The 16,964-nt window shown below is 37.3% G+C and overlaps 1 protein-coding gene across 2 annotated transcripts in view; it reads left to right on the top strand.

The window, feature by feature from the left end:
- The window catches only part of KCNH7 (potassium voltage-gated channel subfamily H member 7), a 542,346-nt gene that overhangs the window by 342,393 nt on the left and 182,989 nt on the right, over positions 1 to 16,964 (top strand). For both annotated transcript variants that reach the window (XM_053597374.1, XM_053597375.1), the window contains exon 3: positions 9,309 to 9,464. In XM_053597374.1, coding sequence (XP_053453349.1) covers positions 9,309 to 9,464 — 156 coding nt within the window. The remainder of the gene's footprint in view (positions 1 to 9,308; positions 9,465 to 16,964) is intronic.

Genomic DNA, 16,964 nt, shown 5'->3' with positions numbered 1-16,964 from the left:
TTCAAAGGCAATGAGACAATCCACAGGGACAGGAGAACACAGGAAATAAACCAAGGGTCTCCTCCTCACTGAAAAGTTGAGGAGACATATTTTAGGCTTTCCTTGATAAGAAAGGCTTTCTTCTGCTAAGTCTCCATCCATGCTCAGATTGCCACCTTCTGAACTGAAGACAAGTGGGTTAACCTGATGAGTCCCTCTCACATTCCTTAAGAGTTAAATAATTCAATTGCATCATTGCATCTTTGGAAGTTATCCACTATTTCAGCTCTAGAAACTGGTTTTTCCTACCCCACTTAGTAATAAGAACACCATTTACTGCTCACACCCTATCTCCCAGCTTCCTTGCTAAGTGCTTTACATGTGTTATCTTATTTCCCTTCCCAGCTACACTATGAGGTAGGGGACTCTCTCTTCCTTCATTTTACAGATAAGGAATCTGAGTTTTGGAGAGATTAAGTAACTACCCAGGGTTATTCATTGACTAGATAGAATCGCATCTGTCCAGTTCTAAAGGCTACACAGAGCTACACATCCAAGAAATTTACTACTCCATGGCACTGCCTTGCCGTCTTCTGAATGTCTGAACATTTAAAATCATTTTAAATAATTAAAGATGAATCATTCATTTCATCAGCACCTCAGACACTGCCAATACTACCACACAGGGGAACATGAAAATGACAATTAGGTTTGTCTAAATTAAATTATCTCTTTGTTTTGTTTTTCAAATAACAAGCAAATATATATAATCTGTCCTGGAAATTATGAAAGGATAATTTCTAGTCCCATTATTACTTCATCAGCTGTATTAATAATATAAATATGTTCATGCTTATTATAATTTAGTTATGTTGGTGATTGTATATTAAATCTATATATATTAGTGATTTCGATGGCAAGGATGTTTCTTCAGAGCTCAGGTATTATTAGTCCACTGCCAGCTTTTTGCCAGCTCAGTCCTTTTGTTCATAATGCTTCTGTATAAAGCATTTTTATTAGTTCACATGAGTTCCACCTATTTGTTTTCAATAGTCTCCTTTAGTCTTAACAAGGTGATTAGAAAAAAATGAGAGAAATGAACAAGCCTTCTATTGATGGTCAGAGGCCTCCCATAAGCCGTGAAGTTGAACCCACTCTTATCAGGCTAAACAGAATATACGTGGACACAAAAACTAGCTATTCCATTTATTCTTGTTGATGTGATTTTGTGTAAGAATTATTAACTACTCTTCTAATTGTGCCTCTGTCTCTAAAATAAAAAAAACCTCCTTAATCTTTTGAACATAGTTCTGTTCCTAAGACATCACTAGTACCCAACATAGTCCATGTGTAAGTACTCTGTACTGTAAAATACTTCTGAACACATTTCCATACTTAAAATAGTTCCCTCTATCCTTAGCACAAAAAAACTGAATTTCAAGAGCATAAAAGACTATCAGGACATGATCACTCCACACTGAATACTATACATTCTAAGTGCTAGTACTCTGTTGAAACCAAGTTACTTAACAAACTAACATAGGTATCTCACACATCTATGTCTTTACTTCAACCAAGAGCATCGTTTGAAAATAGGTGCCTGCACGATCCAGCCAGTGGCTTCTCATTGTCAGTCCAAGTCATTACAATGCAATAAGGCACTCCTTCTTCCCCCAGCCTCCCCACACCCCAGCTCTGTTACCAGCCTGGATCCAATCTACCTTCCCTCAGTTTAATATGTTTTGTCTCACTCATCTCCTGCCTTGGCATGCTTCAGCCTCAGAGCCTGTCATAGTCTGTGGGGGTTGCCTTAAGTAAATACCACAGGCTTTGTGGCTTAAACAACAGATTATTTTTTCCTCATACTTCTGGAAGCTGGAAGTGCAAGATCAGGTGCCAGGGTGGTACCTGGGGAGGCCTCTCTTCCCAGCCTGCAGAGGGCTGCCTTCTTGCTGGGTCCTCACACAGCCTTTCTTCTGTGCCTATGCACTCCTGTGTTTTTTCTTATGAAGACTAAGTCCTGTGTGATTACAGTTCCACCCTTATGAGCTCATTTAACCTTATTTACTTCCTTAAAGGTCCTATCTTAAAATGTAGTCACATCAGAAGTTATGAAATCCAGGGAGACATAGATGAGTCCATAACAGGGTCTTTCCATGTGTTGTTCCCCTTTTCCCCAGACATCCTCATGACTCATTGCTCATTTTTCTCAATTCTTTCCTGGCATCTTCAGCAAGACCTTTTCTCATTCTGCTCAGTTACAAACTTTCCTCCTCACTATCCCCTTTCCTTCCTTTCTCGATGACATTCTGTGATGCTATCAGTATTTACTCTACTATGTAATTTATTTATTTGTTCTGTCTCTCTCACCTCCACCAGATTTTAAACTACAGGATGGCAAGGATTTCCATCTGTCTTGTTCCCTGCTAAGGCCCTAGTGCCTTCTGGGTTCTGAATAATCAGCTGTTAAGGTGAAATTTATTTGAATTTTGCATGTGTTTCTTCTCCATAGAATTTTCTTCATTACCAATTTCTTCCTACTCAGCCTTAAAAACTTAGGTGCAACATTTCCTGGTCTTTTACAAGAATAACTCTTTGAACATACTCGGTTTCTATACCTACCACATATTAAAATATTGCCTTCCTTTGAGCTACCATTTATTAAGTACCTACTATGAGCTAGGCATTGTACTCCAAAGATATCCTCTCATACAGTGCTCAAAATTTAAAATGCTATTGTTTATTTAGCAAAGAAGCTAAATAACTTGTTAAGTTTGGAAACCAGGTATCTCTCTGACTCCAAAGTCCATCTTTTTAAAACTACAGGCTATTGCCTACGAAGTCACAAGTGTTCCTTGTGGATCTTGGGGAAAGCTTTCTGGGATCTGTCAAGGAGGAGTCAAAGGATTTACTGCACTCCCATTATGTGTAGAGGCCTACGTGGAGAAAATGATAACATCTCGCCTTTGGAAAGCTTATGGTTGAGTTGTAAACATAGTATAACATGGAAAATTTTTACTGTTGTATTATTCTAAAAACCTTATAATGAATCTGGAAGTGGATTATGAGTGAGGATTAAGTGTCTGTTGTGTTTACTTGTCATATTACACAGTATTTGTTATACACATACATTATACCCAGTAATTGTTAAAAAATAAGCAAAAGGATAAATGATGTCAGGCAAACTCTCCTTTCATAGAAATGTGTCTATTCCTGCTCCAGGACTCCATCATGATCCTGACTTGTTCTTGGATCAGAACTTGTCTGACATCCACTATGGATGTCAGCAGACAGTTATTTGTATAATATGAATTAAGAGGTATCTGGAAAGTATTATCTACACAACTGAAATACTGCATTTTTTTCTTCATAGAGGTTATAGTAGATTTCATCTTGGGTCAATTATTGTTTTTCACCCCCCTGTAAAAAATTCTCCTGGCAATAGTAATCATTTATATCATTAATAGTTCTATTAAAAAATCAATATTTCTCAGGATGCTCTTCCTGCATAGGAGGGAATTCATTCTATTTTACCTTGGAAGCCTAGAGAGAGTAGAAGATGGAAGAGGTGGTGAAAGACAGAAAGAAAAAGGAACATTATATACAGAAAACCCAGTATAAATTATGCTTCCCCTTAGGTAACTGTCTCCTTCTAAGAGGTGAACCGATCCCTTTTGTTTTTCTAATAAGCCTTTCAATTCAAGTTGAACAGTGCTGCCTCTTTGATGAGGCCTTTGTGTCCTGAGTTGCTGGGTTATGTTTTTCTTCTAAGGCAGGTTACTATTGATATTTTTTAATCTTCAAAGGGCCCTCAATCTACTACAAAGAAGGAAATAAAAACTCCCAGACATTCACTAAACCCATCGGCTCAGAGAATAACATCTTCTTTATGCCCCAAAATATGAATAAACAGTATAGCCTGTGATTCCAAGAATGATAGAGGGTTGGAGGCAATTACATAGGTTGGCTTGAGAGATAACTTACTCTTCTGGAGACCTTCAAGCAAAGGGCATAAATAATAGCTCACATTACTGAGTTTCACTCCATGCTTAGTACTATTCTGAGAGCTTTAGGCATGTAAGAGTTCTACTGAACAGTGTGAAACTTACACTGTAATCAAAATGCAGCTTATTTTTGTTTTTCACCATCCCATAAACTTTGTCCACTGGGACTAATTGACCACTGGTTTCAGGAGGTGATGTAGCACATCTTCCTTTGTTGGGTCACTCTCGGGTAATAAAGCCTTCTATTAATTTTCCATTGCGAAAGGCAGTGTTATTCCTAAAGTTTTAATTCCCAGACTGCTCCAGGTCAGACTGCAATGGGAAACAGGCCTTGACTTTCTTCCCTTTACTGTCTTCCCTCTTCTCTGTCTGGTTGCTATCTGCACCACTCCAGGAGGAAGGTGAGAGGGAAGAAGGTGTGGAACAGGCCACTTCTTACCTGGCTGGCCTGGTTGCCCTCTCTGCTTCTAGAATAGAGGCAGAGTTGACGCTGTCTTCCCTGGGCACTTGAGAGGGATCTTCAGAGCTCCTGCCTAGACCCTGCTCCTTGCAGAACCCTTCCCTCAATGCTTTCCCTTTGCCCCAGGTTCCTGGCTCTTTCCTTCCTTGTCCCCCATCAGCAGATGGAGTAGGGCCTGACTCTCCCTCTGGAGTCCCTCTGTCTCCTATCCTGGAAGGACCTTGTGATGGCTCGTGGTCAGACACTCAGGTCAGGGGGCCACCTTGCAGCCCTTCCACTGACACTGGCACAAAAGCCTGTCCCAATCATGATTCCCTGGCTTTGTGGAAGTGGAGAGGTCATTTTTTCTATCCCTTTGTATCTGCAGGGTTGAGGTCCCATAATGGCCATTTGTTCATCCACGTTAGCATTTAGATAGCATCCTGTGTGTCGTCCAACTGCAGAAAGCACATTTCAAAGGTCTTTGGGTGGACCGACCCTTAAAGTCCTCTCATTAGTCCCAGCCTTGGATGAAGGCAGTTCATAAAGGTGGGAGGAAGGGAAATCCACAGCAGTCTGCCAGTCCTTTTCAAAAAATGGGTTCCCCAGACCCCTCACACCACTCTCCTGTGTACTGCCTGGCTTTTTGCATTGTTGACTTAAAAGTTCTGTAGTTTTTCTTTGTCAATTTACATGTAGGGAGTGGAAGAGGGTCATTCTCACTGTAGTTTCATTAAGTCTATCATATTAGCATTTCATATCAGTGAAAATAGTGACAGAAAATCCTAATCAAATACCCTAGTACACAGGTATGAACTCATTCAAATTCCAGCATAATTCTATGAAATATAGATTATCCCTAGTATACAGACAAGTAAACTGAGGAACCATATCTATAATAAATTGTTAGACGGTAAGGCAGGAAGAGTAGGGAAATCAGAGAAGACTGTACCGTCAAAACATCCCAAGCAGAACCCTTCTTATCACCTTCAGCAACATCCGCTTGGTCCAAACCATTCTTGTGGCCAAGCTGGACTATTGAAATGTTTTCCTAACTGGCCTCCCTGCTTCATTCTAGTCCCCCACCCTGCAAACTGTTCTTCACAGTCACATTAAAGGGACAGTTTTAAGTCAAATCATGTCAACCTTCAGCATAGAACTCTCCAACACTCTCCTGTCTAACTCAGAGAAAAGTTTCAGATCCATGCCTGGGCCTTTTTCACAGAGTGGTTCTGATGGCTTCTCCTTTGACCTTCTGTGCTCTCCCTCCTTTACTCTACCTCACAAACACCACACTGCTAACTCACATTAGCTTCTACACTGTTCCTGGGAGCGCAGGCTGCCCTGTGCCCGCAAACCACAGTCTGAAGAATAAAACACATGTAAAGTGGCTCAAAAGGGGGAGTCTAGGCATGTGCTTTTTCAGAGACAGGGTCACACTCTGGCATATTATTTTAAAATAACTAGGTGTATGCCACTATTAATAATAAAGGAATAATGTTTGTAATTATTCAGATTACCTTGAGTTTGCTTGTCGAATGGCTCTAGTTAAAAATTACACATTCTAGAAATCTTATTAAAATGAGCACTGTTCCTTCAAAACAACCCTTCCCACCTTAGGAATATCTTCACTCAGATGACAAAATATGGAAATGAACCTGAGTCTAACTAATATTGGTATAATTGCATGTATTATTTTATAAGTAATGGATGTTATTGTAAACAAACAGCTGCTTAACACTATTAATTTCATTTGAATATAAGATTCATTTTATTTATCACATTTATTTGGAGTATAATACTTATGTTAATAAGATCTGAACTTTTTCTAGATTTATTTCGCTCTATTATTTCTACATGATTAAATGTCTGCTTTTTCTTCATTGCTAGGTTAGTACTTACTAGATTATGTCACCGTTGCTTTTGCTGTACATGTTGCATTCAAAAAGGTATTTAGAAACACATGGTGATAACTTCTTAGAATAATGTCACTTTACAAAAGTAGCACCTTCACAGAGCTTGGAGTTTGTGTAGCTAAAATGTTTTTACTCTATCAAATTTATTCTACTTGCCTCTTCTACATTCCATGTATCCCCTTTCATTTTCTGCCTTTCAGAAGACTAGGCAAGATTGATAGAGATATTAAATCACCAAACTAAAAAAGAAAAAGCATGCAAACATGAGTCTTCAGCTGACTTGACAGGAGATATGTTGCTCAAAAGAAACATACAAAAAGCATGGGCAATAAATACCAGGTTAATTACACTAACTTAATATACTGTGGAGTCACTGCTGAACTTTTTTCTAAAACACTATAATTTTATGATTTTTGGTACCAGACAGTAACTTTATAAGCATTTATATTGGAAGACATGATGCCGCCCCTCACAACTGAAAGCAAAATTACTCTAATTCTGTTACAAACCTATTAGATCTCCATCCCCATATCTTTTACTGATTAATATAACAAAAACTGGTGTTTTAAATTTTTTTTACAATCAACAGTATACTCCAAATGTTGAAAGATTTGAAAACTGCCCAGTAACAAATCTACAGATTCACAACGATATTCTAAATGATCCAGGAAATGTCATTTTAAGTGGTAAAATCAACATGTATTTTGGTTCGTTAGGAAAGTAAGTACATAATGGCTATTTCTAGCATCTCCTCAGACTCCCTGTTTAACCAGTGTGTATTGTGATGCCTGGCCTGAAGCACTGCTATTTTTAGTTCTAATGGAACAGTCTTAAATTGTTTATTTTCTGTTTACTAAAGTCATCCCCTTTTGTTACCATGGAAACTATGACAAGTGCTCTAGCTAACTATTTCATTACATGAATTGAAGATAAAGCTGAAAAATGAACGTTCATCAGGCCTTTCCTAAAGCATATTTTCTAACATCTATAAAACCATTGCCACATCCACAGAAAATGTGAAATTGGGATGTTTGCAAAAAATAAATTACAAAGTGAAATATCTTGTTTAATTGTCTCCCATTCTGACATCAGAGATTGCTTTTCTAGAAGAGATGATCGTCTCTGACTCTAATAAAATTGTCCATCAGCAAATACCTATAATACAAGTTTTTCTGATGCAACTAATAATAAAAACATTTACCATAAATAAAGAAGATATAATGAAAAACTGAAAGTAAGGCACGCCATTCCAAAAGCATATTTTCAAGCATCTGTAAAACTATCACCACATTTATAGAAAATATGAAGTTCGTTATTAATAAAGTCCTCTACATTTCAAATTTGAGAGGCTATCGCATTTGAAAGTCTGAATTATAACTAGCACATATGCTTTCCCAACTTAGTCTATGTTCTAAAATTGTATTTGTAAATCAGTTATTTGGAAATTAGAACATGTTTACTCATGGAAACAATTTCATGAATAATTAGGTCTCTAGGCCCATTCTCAAAGGCCTTCCCTGTGACGTCATCGATATATAGCAATATCAATAATAACCTTTATTCTCAGCACTGAGAGCAGGAGTCATGATTCAGGATCAGAAGAAAGAAAAGATTTTCTCATACTTATTTGTTTTTAATTGTGCTTACATAGGCCACCATTTTGGAATACTTGTATCCATAACTTTTGCTGATGGAGGGGGCTCCCAACTACATCTTTCAGCTGTTTGCCAGTGCCCCTAGTCTTAGCCTCCAAGTGTCCTGGCACTTGTTCACATCTCCTGAAGTTTGGTGCCAGCCCAACCTTGCTCCCAACCTGTTATTGCCTATTTATCACTCTCCTCTAGATTCAGGATGGTCTCAGCTAATTGTTGAAAAAGAAAGAAGTCACTACTTGCTAAATGATTAAGAACACTTTCTGAAGTTTTACATTTTAAAAGTATAATACTTTATTTGTAGCTCAAACAAATCTCTAGCCTGTGAAATTTTCATTACCATGACTAAAGAAAATACATAGAGGGTAAAGATTTGAGCCAGTTGCTTTAAGAGAATTCTAGAAGTCAGCTCCAAGGAGTCAGTTAGAATCAAGTTCTCAAATCTTGAATCTTTGTGTTTCTTTTCTTTATTTTTTTTTTAATATCTTAATCCTTTATTTGAATAGATTTCAACTCAGTTGACAGGCTGATGGCTGATCTAGGTAAAGATACCACGATGCAAAAACACTTCCCATCTATAATATTAGAACAGATTCCTGATAAACCTGGGTGTGAATGTCTTCAGGGTCTTTGTCCCATCTTCTTAAGGCTTCGATTAAGCTCATCAAATTGTGGATTCTGCTGGAGACTAGATCTCGGTGATTGATTACAAACTGAGTCATTCCTTTGCTCATTTCCTTTGCAGATGACTATTATGAAATATATCTTATTATCTATATAATTTTGCTTCTCTAAGAATATCATGGTTCAGGTTGAATGTATCAAATTAACACAATAATCTAAAAAAAATTCGTTCTTGTTTTCCAACAGATTAAATTTGTTTATTGCTAAAATCAAGACCATACAAAATGAGATATCTTCATTGTGTATATAGATGTATTTTAATAGATTTAGATTTAATCAAAAAATATAAGGAACGGGTAAGAATTATTTCAAGGAAGTTAAAGAATATATATTATTTAAAATATGAATTATTATATGGAAGAGTATGAAAGCAAATGGGATTTCATATTTCTGTTTTTCTATAATGTAGTAATAACTGAATTTGCCTATAAAATCTTTCTGTCAAAATTTATGCATATTTTAAGTAAATATGTATGCAATAAACTGTGAATTAAAAAAATCAAATTATTTTTATTGAATTTCCATGACCATTTACAATAGAAAATTCTTTATGGAGTACATTTCAGTTTTAATATCACTGATAGTTCAAAATAAAGGTATATTTCTGACTAATACTCCATTTCCATCTCCTTAGGATCTACTTTTATTTGCAACACTCACATAATTCCAGTGAAAAATCAAGAAGGTGTGGCAATGATGTTCATCATTAATTTTGAATATGTGACTGATGATAAAAATGCAGCCTCCCCAGAGAGGGTAAACCCAATATTACCAGTCAAAACTATAAACCGTAAGTAAAAGCCAACATGTATGCAATGCTCTTGGTAATCTGTTACTGTAGAAATTTTAATGTGCTTTTCATTTTGATTCATTTCTCAAAATGTGTTTACATTTGAAGTAAAATGGTTTTATATAAGGAAGGCACAGGTGATGTTACCCTTTGGTACATGATAGAACTATTGGCTGCTTTAGAAGCCATTTGCCTTGGATATACCATAGTTTTTCAACCCATCCCCTACTGATAGACATTGAATTAGTTTCCAGACTTTGGCTATTACACATAATGCTGGAATGAATTGTGCATATGTATTTTCATATGTGTATATGAATTCTTGGATAAAATATCTTCATAGTCCAATAAGTGGTATTCCTACATCAAAAGGTAAATGCATATGTAAACTTTTCAGACAATGCCAAATTCACCTCCATATAGTTTTTACATTTTATATCATTTTACACTTCCACCAACAATATATTAGCCAGAGGTCCCAACCTGTTTGGCACCAGGGACCAGTTACCAGTTTCATGGAAGATAATTTTTCTATGGACTAGGACAGGGTGGAGTGGGAGAAGGTTTTGAGATGATTCAAGGAAATTACATTTATTGTGTGCTTTATTTCTATCTATTATAACGTTGTAATATATAATGACATAATTACACAACTCACCTAGTGTACAATCAGTGGGAGCCCTGAGCTTGTTTTCCTTCAACTACACATTTCCATCTAGGGGTGACAGGAGTCAATGACACCCAAAGTGTGTTGCTCATGTCCACTCTACACCACAATCTGTTTTGGTTGCTGTCTCTGCAAAAAACCCTGCTTCACAAAGATAGAATGTTGTAAACAAAAGCAGGCTTTTCAGTGCTTTTGTGGCACTCTCAGGATATTCTGCCTTGACATTTATTTAGAGCATACGAAGATTTGAAATTGTTTCAAACATACTTTTAAGGCCACCATCATTTGCAATCTCAAACAGTTGATCCTCTTCTAACACGGACAAAGGTGATTCACATGGCTTATTCACAAATGGCTTACAAATCCATCCCTTCCCAGTTCAGGGGTCTTTTGTGGTTGAGATGTAAGGCTCAGTCTCTTTTGAAAACTGAAATAGGTGATTATGCAAAGCTGTGAGAAAGAAGACCCTCATTCAGTCTCTTTTAAAATCTCTGCTAATGCTGGAAATATGTCAAAAATCTATCCCAGTGTTTACTTACCATCCCCGTAATTCCAGTTTTGTTTTAATGTGACCATTTTATCTGCCAACTTGAACACAGTTATCATCTTTCCTGAAGTGACAGTAAGTTGAGCAGGTTGAATATGTCACACAAGGAAGCAAGTTTTTTCACTGAAATGTGCTGCCAATGATGACTGTTTCTCTAAAAGAAATCTCTGGAGCATCTCTTGTAATTAAAAACCCCTGGCTAGTGATCTACCTTCATAAAAAGAGAAGATATGTGTGCTTCTGCCTCAGTCTCCTCACAGAGCTACACAAACTGATGTGAGCTGAGGGCATGTACTTGAATGTTGCTGTCTTTAATGTGGTTGATAATGTGGTTGATAATTTTAATCATGTCCTGCAAAACATAGTTTAATTTAGCTGAAATTTTTTGGCTAGCCAGCATTTGTCTATGGATGACACAGTGTGTAGACTCACATTCAGATGTGATCTCTTTGACCCGCATAGTAAAACCAGAAAGCTGTCCAGTCATGGCAGCCACTCTGTCAGTGCATATGTTTAGACAAAATGAAGAATTCCATTTTCCTGATAAGTAATAATTCAAAGACTTGAATAGTTCTGCCACTGTGGTGTTGGTTATCGACAGAAATACATATAACATATCCTCATGCACATCCTCCTGAAAAATGTATCACATAAAAACAAGCATTTTTGCCTTGTCAACACCAGTAGACTGGTCAGCCTGGATTGTATATCACAGTGACTCATTAATCTTCTGTAACAATTGTGCCTCGATATCCTCTGTTCTTTCATCAATTTGTCTAGATATGGTGTTAGCCAAAAGAACATGTACCACCTTTTGAACTGCACCCTCTCCTGAAAGTTCACAGCAAATGTCCTTAGCAACAGGCAGGGTCAACTCTCCACCAATTGTAAAGGGCTTCTTATCTTTAGCCATGTGGTTAGCTGCTAAGAATCATGCTCTCAGTGCAGACAAATTTGATGAAGCAGTGGCCTTCAGTAATTGCTTCTGTTCTCCATGTTCATGTTTTGTTCTTTTGAAAAACTCCAAAGAGTTTTAATGAAGGGTGCTTGGTCTCCATGTGGAGAAGCAGTTTTGGATGTTTCCTGATGTCAATGGCTAGCCAGTCACCACATATTATACAAAGTGGGCTTGAAGAATGTTAGTCACCTGTTTCAATGACCCTGTAATCTAATTAGGACTCTTGGTATTTTTTTTTTTTTAATGCAGCTTTCATTTTGTTGGCAGTCTTAGAGTCTTCTGCTATCTCATTATGGAGTCTTTACTGCTTTCAAAGAAGCTCTCCAGTGACATTCATTTTGTACTCACTTTTGCTAGGATTCGCTTGTGGGCTTACCAAAACTGTGACTGGGAAAATGTGCAGTGTGGGAAAGAGACACAGATGAAAGTGGTAAATAAAATAATCGGCAGGCTATGCACAAATGAAAATAAATGTTGGATTCTGACTTAAAGCCTTCCACCAGAAGCAGCAGTATCCTTAAAGTACTTCAACTCACTTGCCACTGTAAAGTGTGACACTGATACAGCTTAATTGTCACTTGCTACTCACTGGTGGGGTTTTGATCTGAGTCTGCACACACTTGAATTATTATGGTCTCTGTGCAGTCAGGCCTCTCTGCTAATGACAATCAGTATTTGCAGCCACTCCCTATCACTACCATCACAGGCTCAGCTCCATCTCAGATCACCAGGCATAAGATTCTCACAGAAGCACACAACCCAGATCCCTCATGTGCACAGTTCACAGTAGGGTTCATGCTCCTATCAAACCTGTCACTCTGATCTGACAGAAGTGGGGCTCAGGTGGTGATGCAAGTGATGAAGAGTGGCTCTAAATACAGATGAAGCTTTGCTCACTCACCCTGGGCTCCCCTCCTGCTGTACTGGGATCTGTGGCCTGGGGGCTGAGGACTATAGTCTTTGTCTTTTTCCCCCCTGAAATCCATGTCACAGAATGGGTCCGAGTCAATCTTCTTAATTTTGTCATTATGATAGATGTGAAATATAATGCCTCAATTAGTTTTAGTTTATGTTTTTCTTATTATAGTGCAAAGTTCATATACAAGGTGGCCATAAAGTTCATGTGCAATTTTAAATAGCAATTGAATAGCTATTAATTGAATATTAATTGAATAGCAATTGTACATGAACTTGTTCTGTGAGTTGTCCATTTTTCATACATGTTTTCTGTTGTTTCTTTTTCCTATATTATCAATTTGTAAAATAAATTGTGAATAGCTTCCCCAGAAAATAATTGTCTTTTATTTTTTTCATGATTTTTGTTGTGCAGAAGAGTTTTGTTTTGTTCTGTAATGTGACTAAATTTATCGACTGTTTTCTTTGTTTTTTTCGGAGGTTTCAAGTTATAATTAAAAAGTTTTCACCAATCCTAGGTTGTAAATTAATGCACTTTTTTCTTAGAACTTGTATAATTTCTTTTAAAACCTCTGTTCCATTTGAATTTTTGTTGGCCTATAGTATAAGGTAGACAGTTAATTTATCTTTTTATCAATGCTATCATTGCTCTGAAATCATTTATTAAAAAGTCATCTTTTGCCAGTAATTTGAGATACAACTTTCACTACATAGTCAACTTCCTTATTAGCATGAGTCTATTTCTAGACTTCTATTCTGTTCTGTTGATCTATTTATTCTTTAGAATCATGCCATTTTACATATACAATTAATCTGATATAATATGCTCCCTTTTGAATAATAATAATTTGGGGGGTGGGTTATTTCTTTCTTTCTTTTTTTTTTGGTGAGACAGAGTCTTACTTGGTCATGCATGGAAGAGTGCCCGGACCTCATAGCTCACAGCAACCTTAAACTCTTTGGCCTCAGGCTCCCAAGTACTGGGACTACATGTGCCCAGCACAAAGCCCAGCTGGTTGTTTTTTGTTTGTTTTCTGAGACAGAATTTCACTATGTCACCCTCGGTAGAGTGATGTGGTTTTACAGCTCACAGCAACCTCAAACTCTTGGGCTTAAGCAATTCTCTTGCCTCCCAAATAACTGGGACTACAGGCACCCACCACAATGTCTGGCTATTTTTTGTTACAGTTGTTCCTTAGCTGGCCAGGGTCCTTTCGAACCGACCAAGCTCAGTATATGTGGCTGGTACCCTAACCACTGTGCTACAGGCGCGGAGTCCAAGCCCAGCTAGTTCTTAGAGATGAAGTCTCACTCTGGTTTAGGCTGGTCTCAAATTCCTGAGCTCAGACAATCCACCCACCTAGACCTCCCAGAATACTAGGATTACAGGCATGAGCCACCACACCTGGCCTGTTTTGGTATTATTTCTTAATAATTTTCTGTATGAACTTCATAAACTTTTCTAGATTCATAAAAACCCTTTTAATATTTGTTATTGGATTCATATTATTTTTTTTGATTAATTTGAGATTAACTGTCTTTGTGATGCTCATTCTATCCAAGAATATGGTGTGTATCATAATTTTTTAGTCCAATCTTTATGTCTTTCTGGTGTGTTTCAAAATTTTCCTCATTTGTTCTCTTCGCTTTTTGGCACTTAACTTTTTGTTGTTGCTGCTATTATGTATGGAATCTTCTCCTTTGTTCTGTCTTCTTATAAAGACAATTCTTTTTTTCTACATATGTTAATTTTTCATCCAACCTTCTTTTTTTTTTTTAACCCTAGAAAAATGAATTTTATTAAAAAATATAACTGGAAAAAAAAAGTGGTTGAAAGAAACAGACCATTAAGGTGGTCAGTTTTTCCAGTCTATATTCTGAAGAAAATGTTAAGAGGCTCTGAAGCTTTCAAGATGGCGGTCCTTCACCTCTAAGAAAAATGAAGTCCAAAGCAGTTCATGACCAAGGCTAGGCTAATCATTTCAGTTTCCTGCATGTCCAGTCTGACCCTGATACATTGCACACAAAGCCATGTATTTTATATATATATATATATATATTTTTTTTTTTTTTTTTTTTTTTTTTTTGCAGTTTTTGACTGGGGCCAGGTTTTAACCTGCCACCTCCGGTATATGGGGCTGGTGCCCTACTCGTTTGAGCCACAGGGGCTGCCCAGCCATGTATTCTATTTTTAAGTATATTTTTCTTATGCTTTCTTCTCCAGGGACGAGCTGAGGATAGCTGTTGAACCTCCACATGTGACTAAGTCCTGATCTGTCAAGGTATACCAGTGTCATGGTGCTTGGAAGGAGATATGTTAGCTGCTTAGTTACTGAGACTCAGTTGAGAGATGCTGAAGAGCAACAGATAGCTGTCATTTGTGGATGACATTCCTGATTCTTCCTATTTCCTCATCTGTTGTGGAGAATACCTTTCATCTTAATCCATGCTATTTTGTGATAATTCTTCACCTGGCAATGGTTTCTCTTAATTTCCATCAGAGCATGTCTTCTCCAACTTATTTAAACTCAACTTTTGAAGGAATCTTTCTTCCAAAAGTCTTTTTTTTTTTTAACCCAAAAGTTGAATTTATATATTTATTTTTTTCTTCTTTTTTTTTTTTTTTATTGTTGGGGATTCATTGAGGGTACAATAAGCCAGGTTACACTGATTGCAATTGTTAGGTAAAGTCCCTCTTGCAATCATGTCTTGCCCCCATAAAGTGTGACACACACCAAGGCCCCACCCCCCTCCCTCCTTCCCTCTTTCTGTTCCCTCCCTTAACCATAATTGTCATTAATTGTCCTCATATCAAAATTGAGTACATAGGATTCATGCTTCTCCATTCTTGTGATGCTTTACTAAGAATAATGTCTTCCACGTCCATCCAGGTTAATACGAAGGATGTAAAGTCTCCATTTTTTTTAATGGCTGAATAGTATTCCATGGTATACATATACCACAGCTTGTTAATCCATTCCTGGGTTGGTGGGCATTTAGGCTGTTTCCACATTTTGGCGATTGTAAATTGAGCTGCAATAAACAGTCTAGTACAAGTGTCCTTATGATAAAAGGATTTCGTTCCTTCTGGGTAGATGCCCAGTAATGGGATTGCAGGATCAAATGGGAGGTCTAGCTTGAGTGCTTTGAGGTTTCTCCATACTTCCTTCCAGAAAGGTTGTACTAGTTTGCAGTCCCACCAGCAGTGTCAAAGTGTTCCCTTCTCTCCACATCCACGCCAGCATCTGCAGTTTTGAGATTTTGTGATGTGGGCCATTCTCACTGGAGTTAGATGATATCTCAGGGTTGTTTTGATTTGCAATCCTCTAATATATAGAGATGATCAACATTTTTCATGTGTTTGTTAGCCATTCGTCTGTCGTCTTTAGAGAAAGTTCTATTCATGTCTCTTGCCCATTGATATATGGGATTGTTGGCTTTTTTCATGTGGATTAATTTGAGTTCTCTATAGATCCTATTATCAAGTTTTTGTCTGATTGAAAATATGCAAATATCCTTTCCCATTGTGTAGGTTGTCTCTTTGCTTTGGTTATTGCCTCCTTAGCTGTACAGAAGCTTTTCAGTTTAGTGAAGTCCCATTTGTTTATTTTTGTTGTTGTTGCAATTGCCATGGCAGTCTTCTTCATGAAGTCTTCCCCCAGGCCAATATCTTCCAGTGTTTTTCCTATGCTTTCTTGGAGAATTTTTATTGTTTCATGCCTTAAATTTAAGTCTTTATCCATCTTGAATCAATTTTTGTGAGTGGGGAAAGGTGTGGGTCCAGTTTCAGTCTTTTACATGTAGACATCCAGTTCTCCCAACACCATTTATTGAATAGGGAGTCTTTCCCCCAAGGTATGTTCTTGTTTGGTTTATCAAAGATTAGGTGGTTGTAAAATGTTAGTTTCATTTCTTGGTTTTCAATTCGATTCCAAGTGTCTATGTCTCTGTTTTTGTGCCAGTACTATGCTGTCTTGAGCACTATGGCTTTGTAGTACAGACTAAAATCTGGTACGCTGATGCCCCCAGCTTTATTTTTGTTACAGAGAACTGCCTTAGCTATACGGGGTTTTTTCCGGTTCCATACAAAATGCAGAATCATTTTTTCCAAATCTTGAAAGTACGATGTTGGTATTTTGATAGGAATGGCATTGAATAGGTAGATTGCTTTGGGAAGTATAGACATTTTAACAATGTTGATTCTTCCCATCCATGAGCATGGTATGTTCTTCCATTTGTTAATATCCTCTGCTATTTCCTTTCTGAGGATTTCATAGTTTTCTTTATAGAGGTCCTTCACCTCCTTCGTTAGGTATACTCCTAGGTATTTCATTTTCTTTGAAACTATGGTGAAGGGAGTTGTGTCCTTAATTAGCTTCTCATCTTGACTGTTATTGGTGTACACAAAGGCTA

The sequence above is a fragment of the Nycticebus coucang genome, chromosome 7 (genome assembly GCF_027406575.1).
Source record: "Nycticebus coucang isolate mNycCou1 chromosome 7, mNycCou1.pri, whole genome shotgun sequence".
NCBI classification, from domain to species: Eukaryota; Metazoa; Chordata; class Mammalia; order Primates; family Lorisidae; genus Nycticebus; species Nycticebus coucang.
Note: the sequence above shows the minus strand (reverse complement) of the source record. Positions and strands in the feature narration are given on the sequence as shown.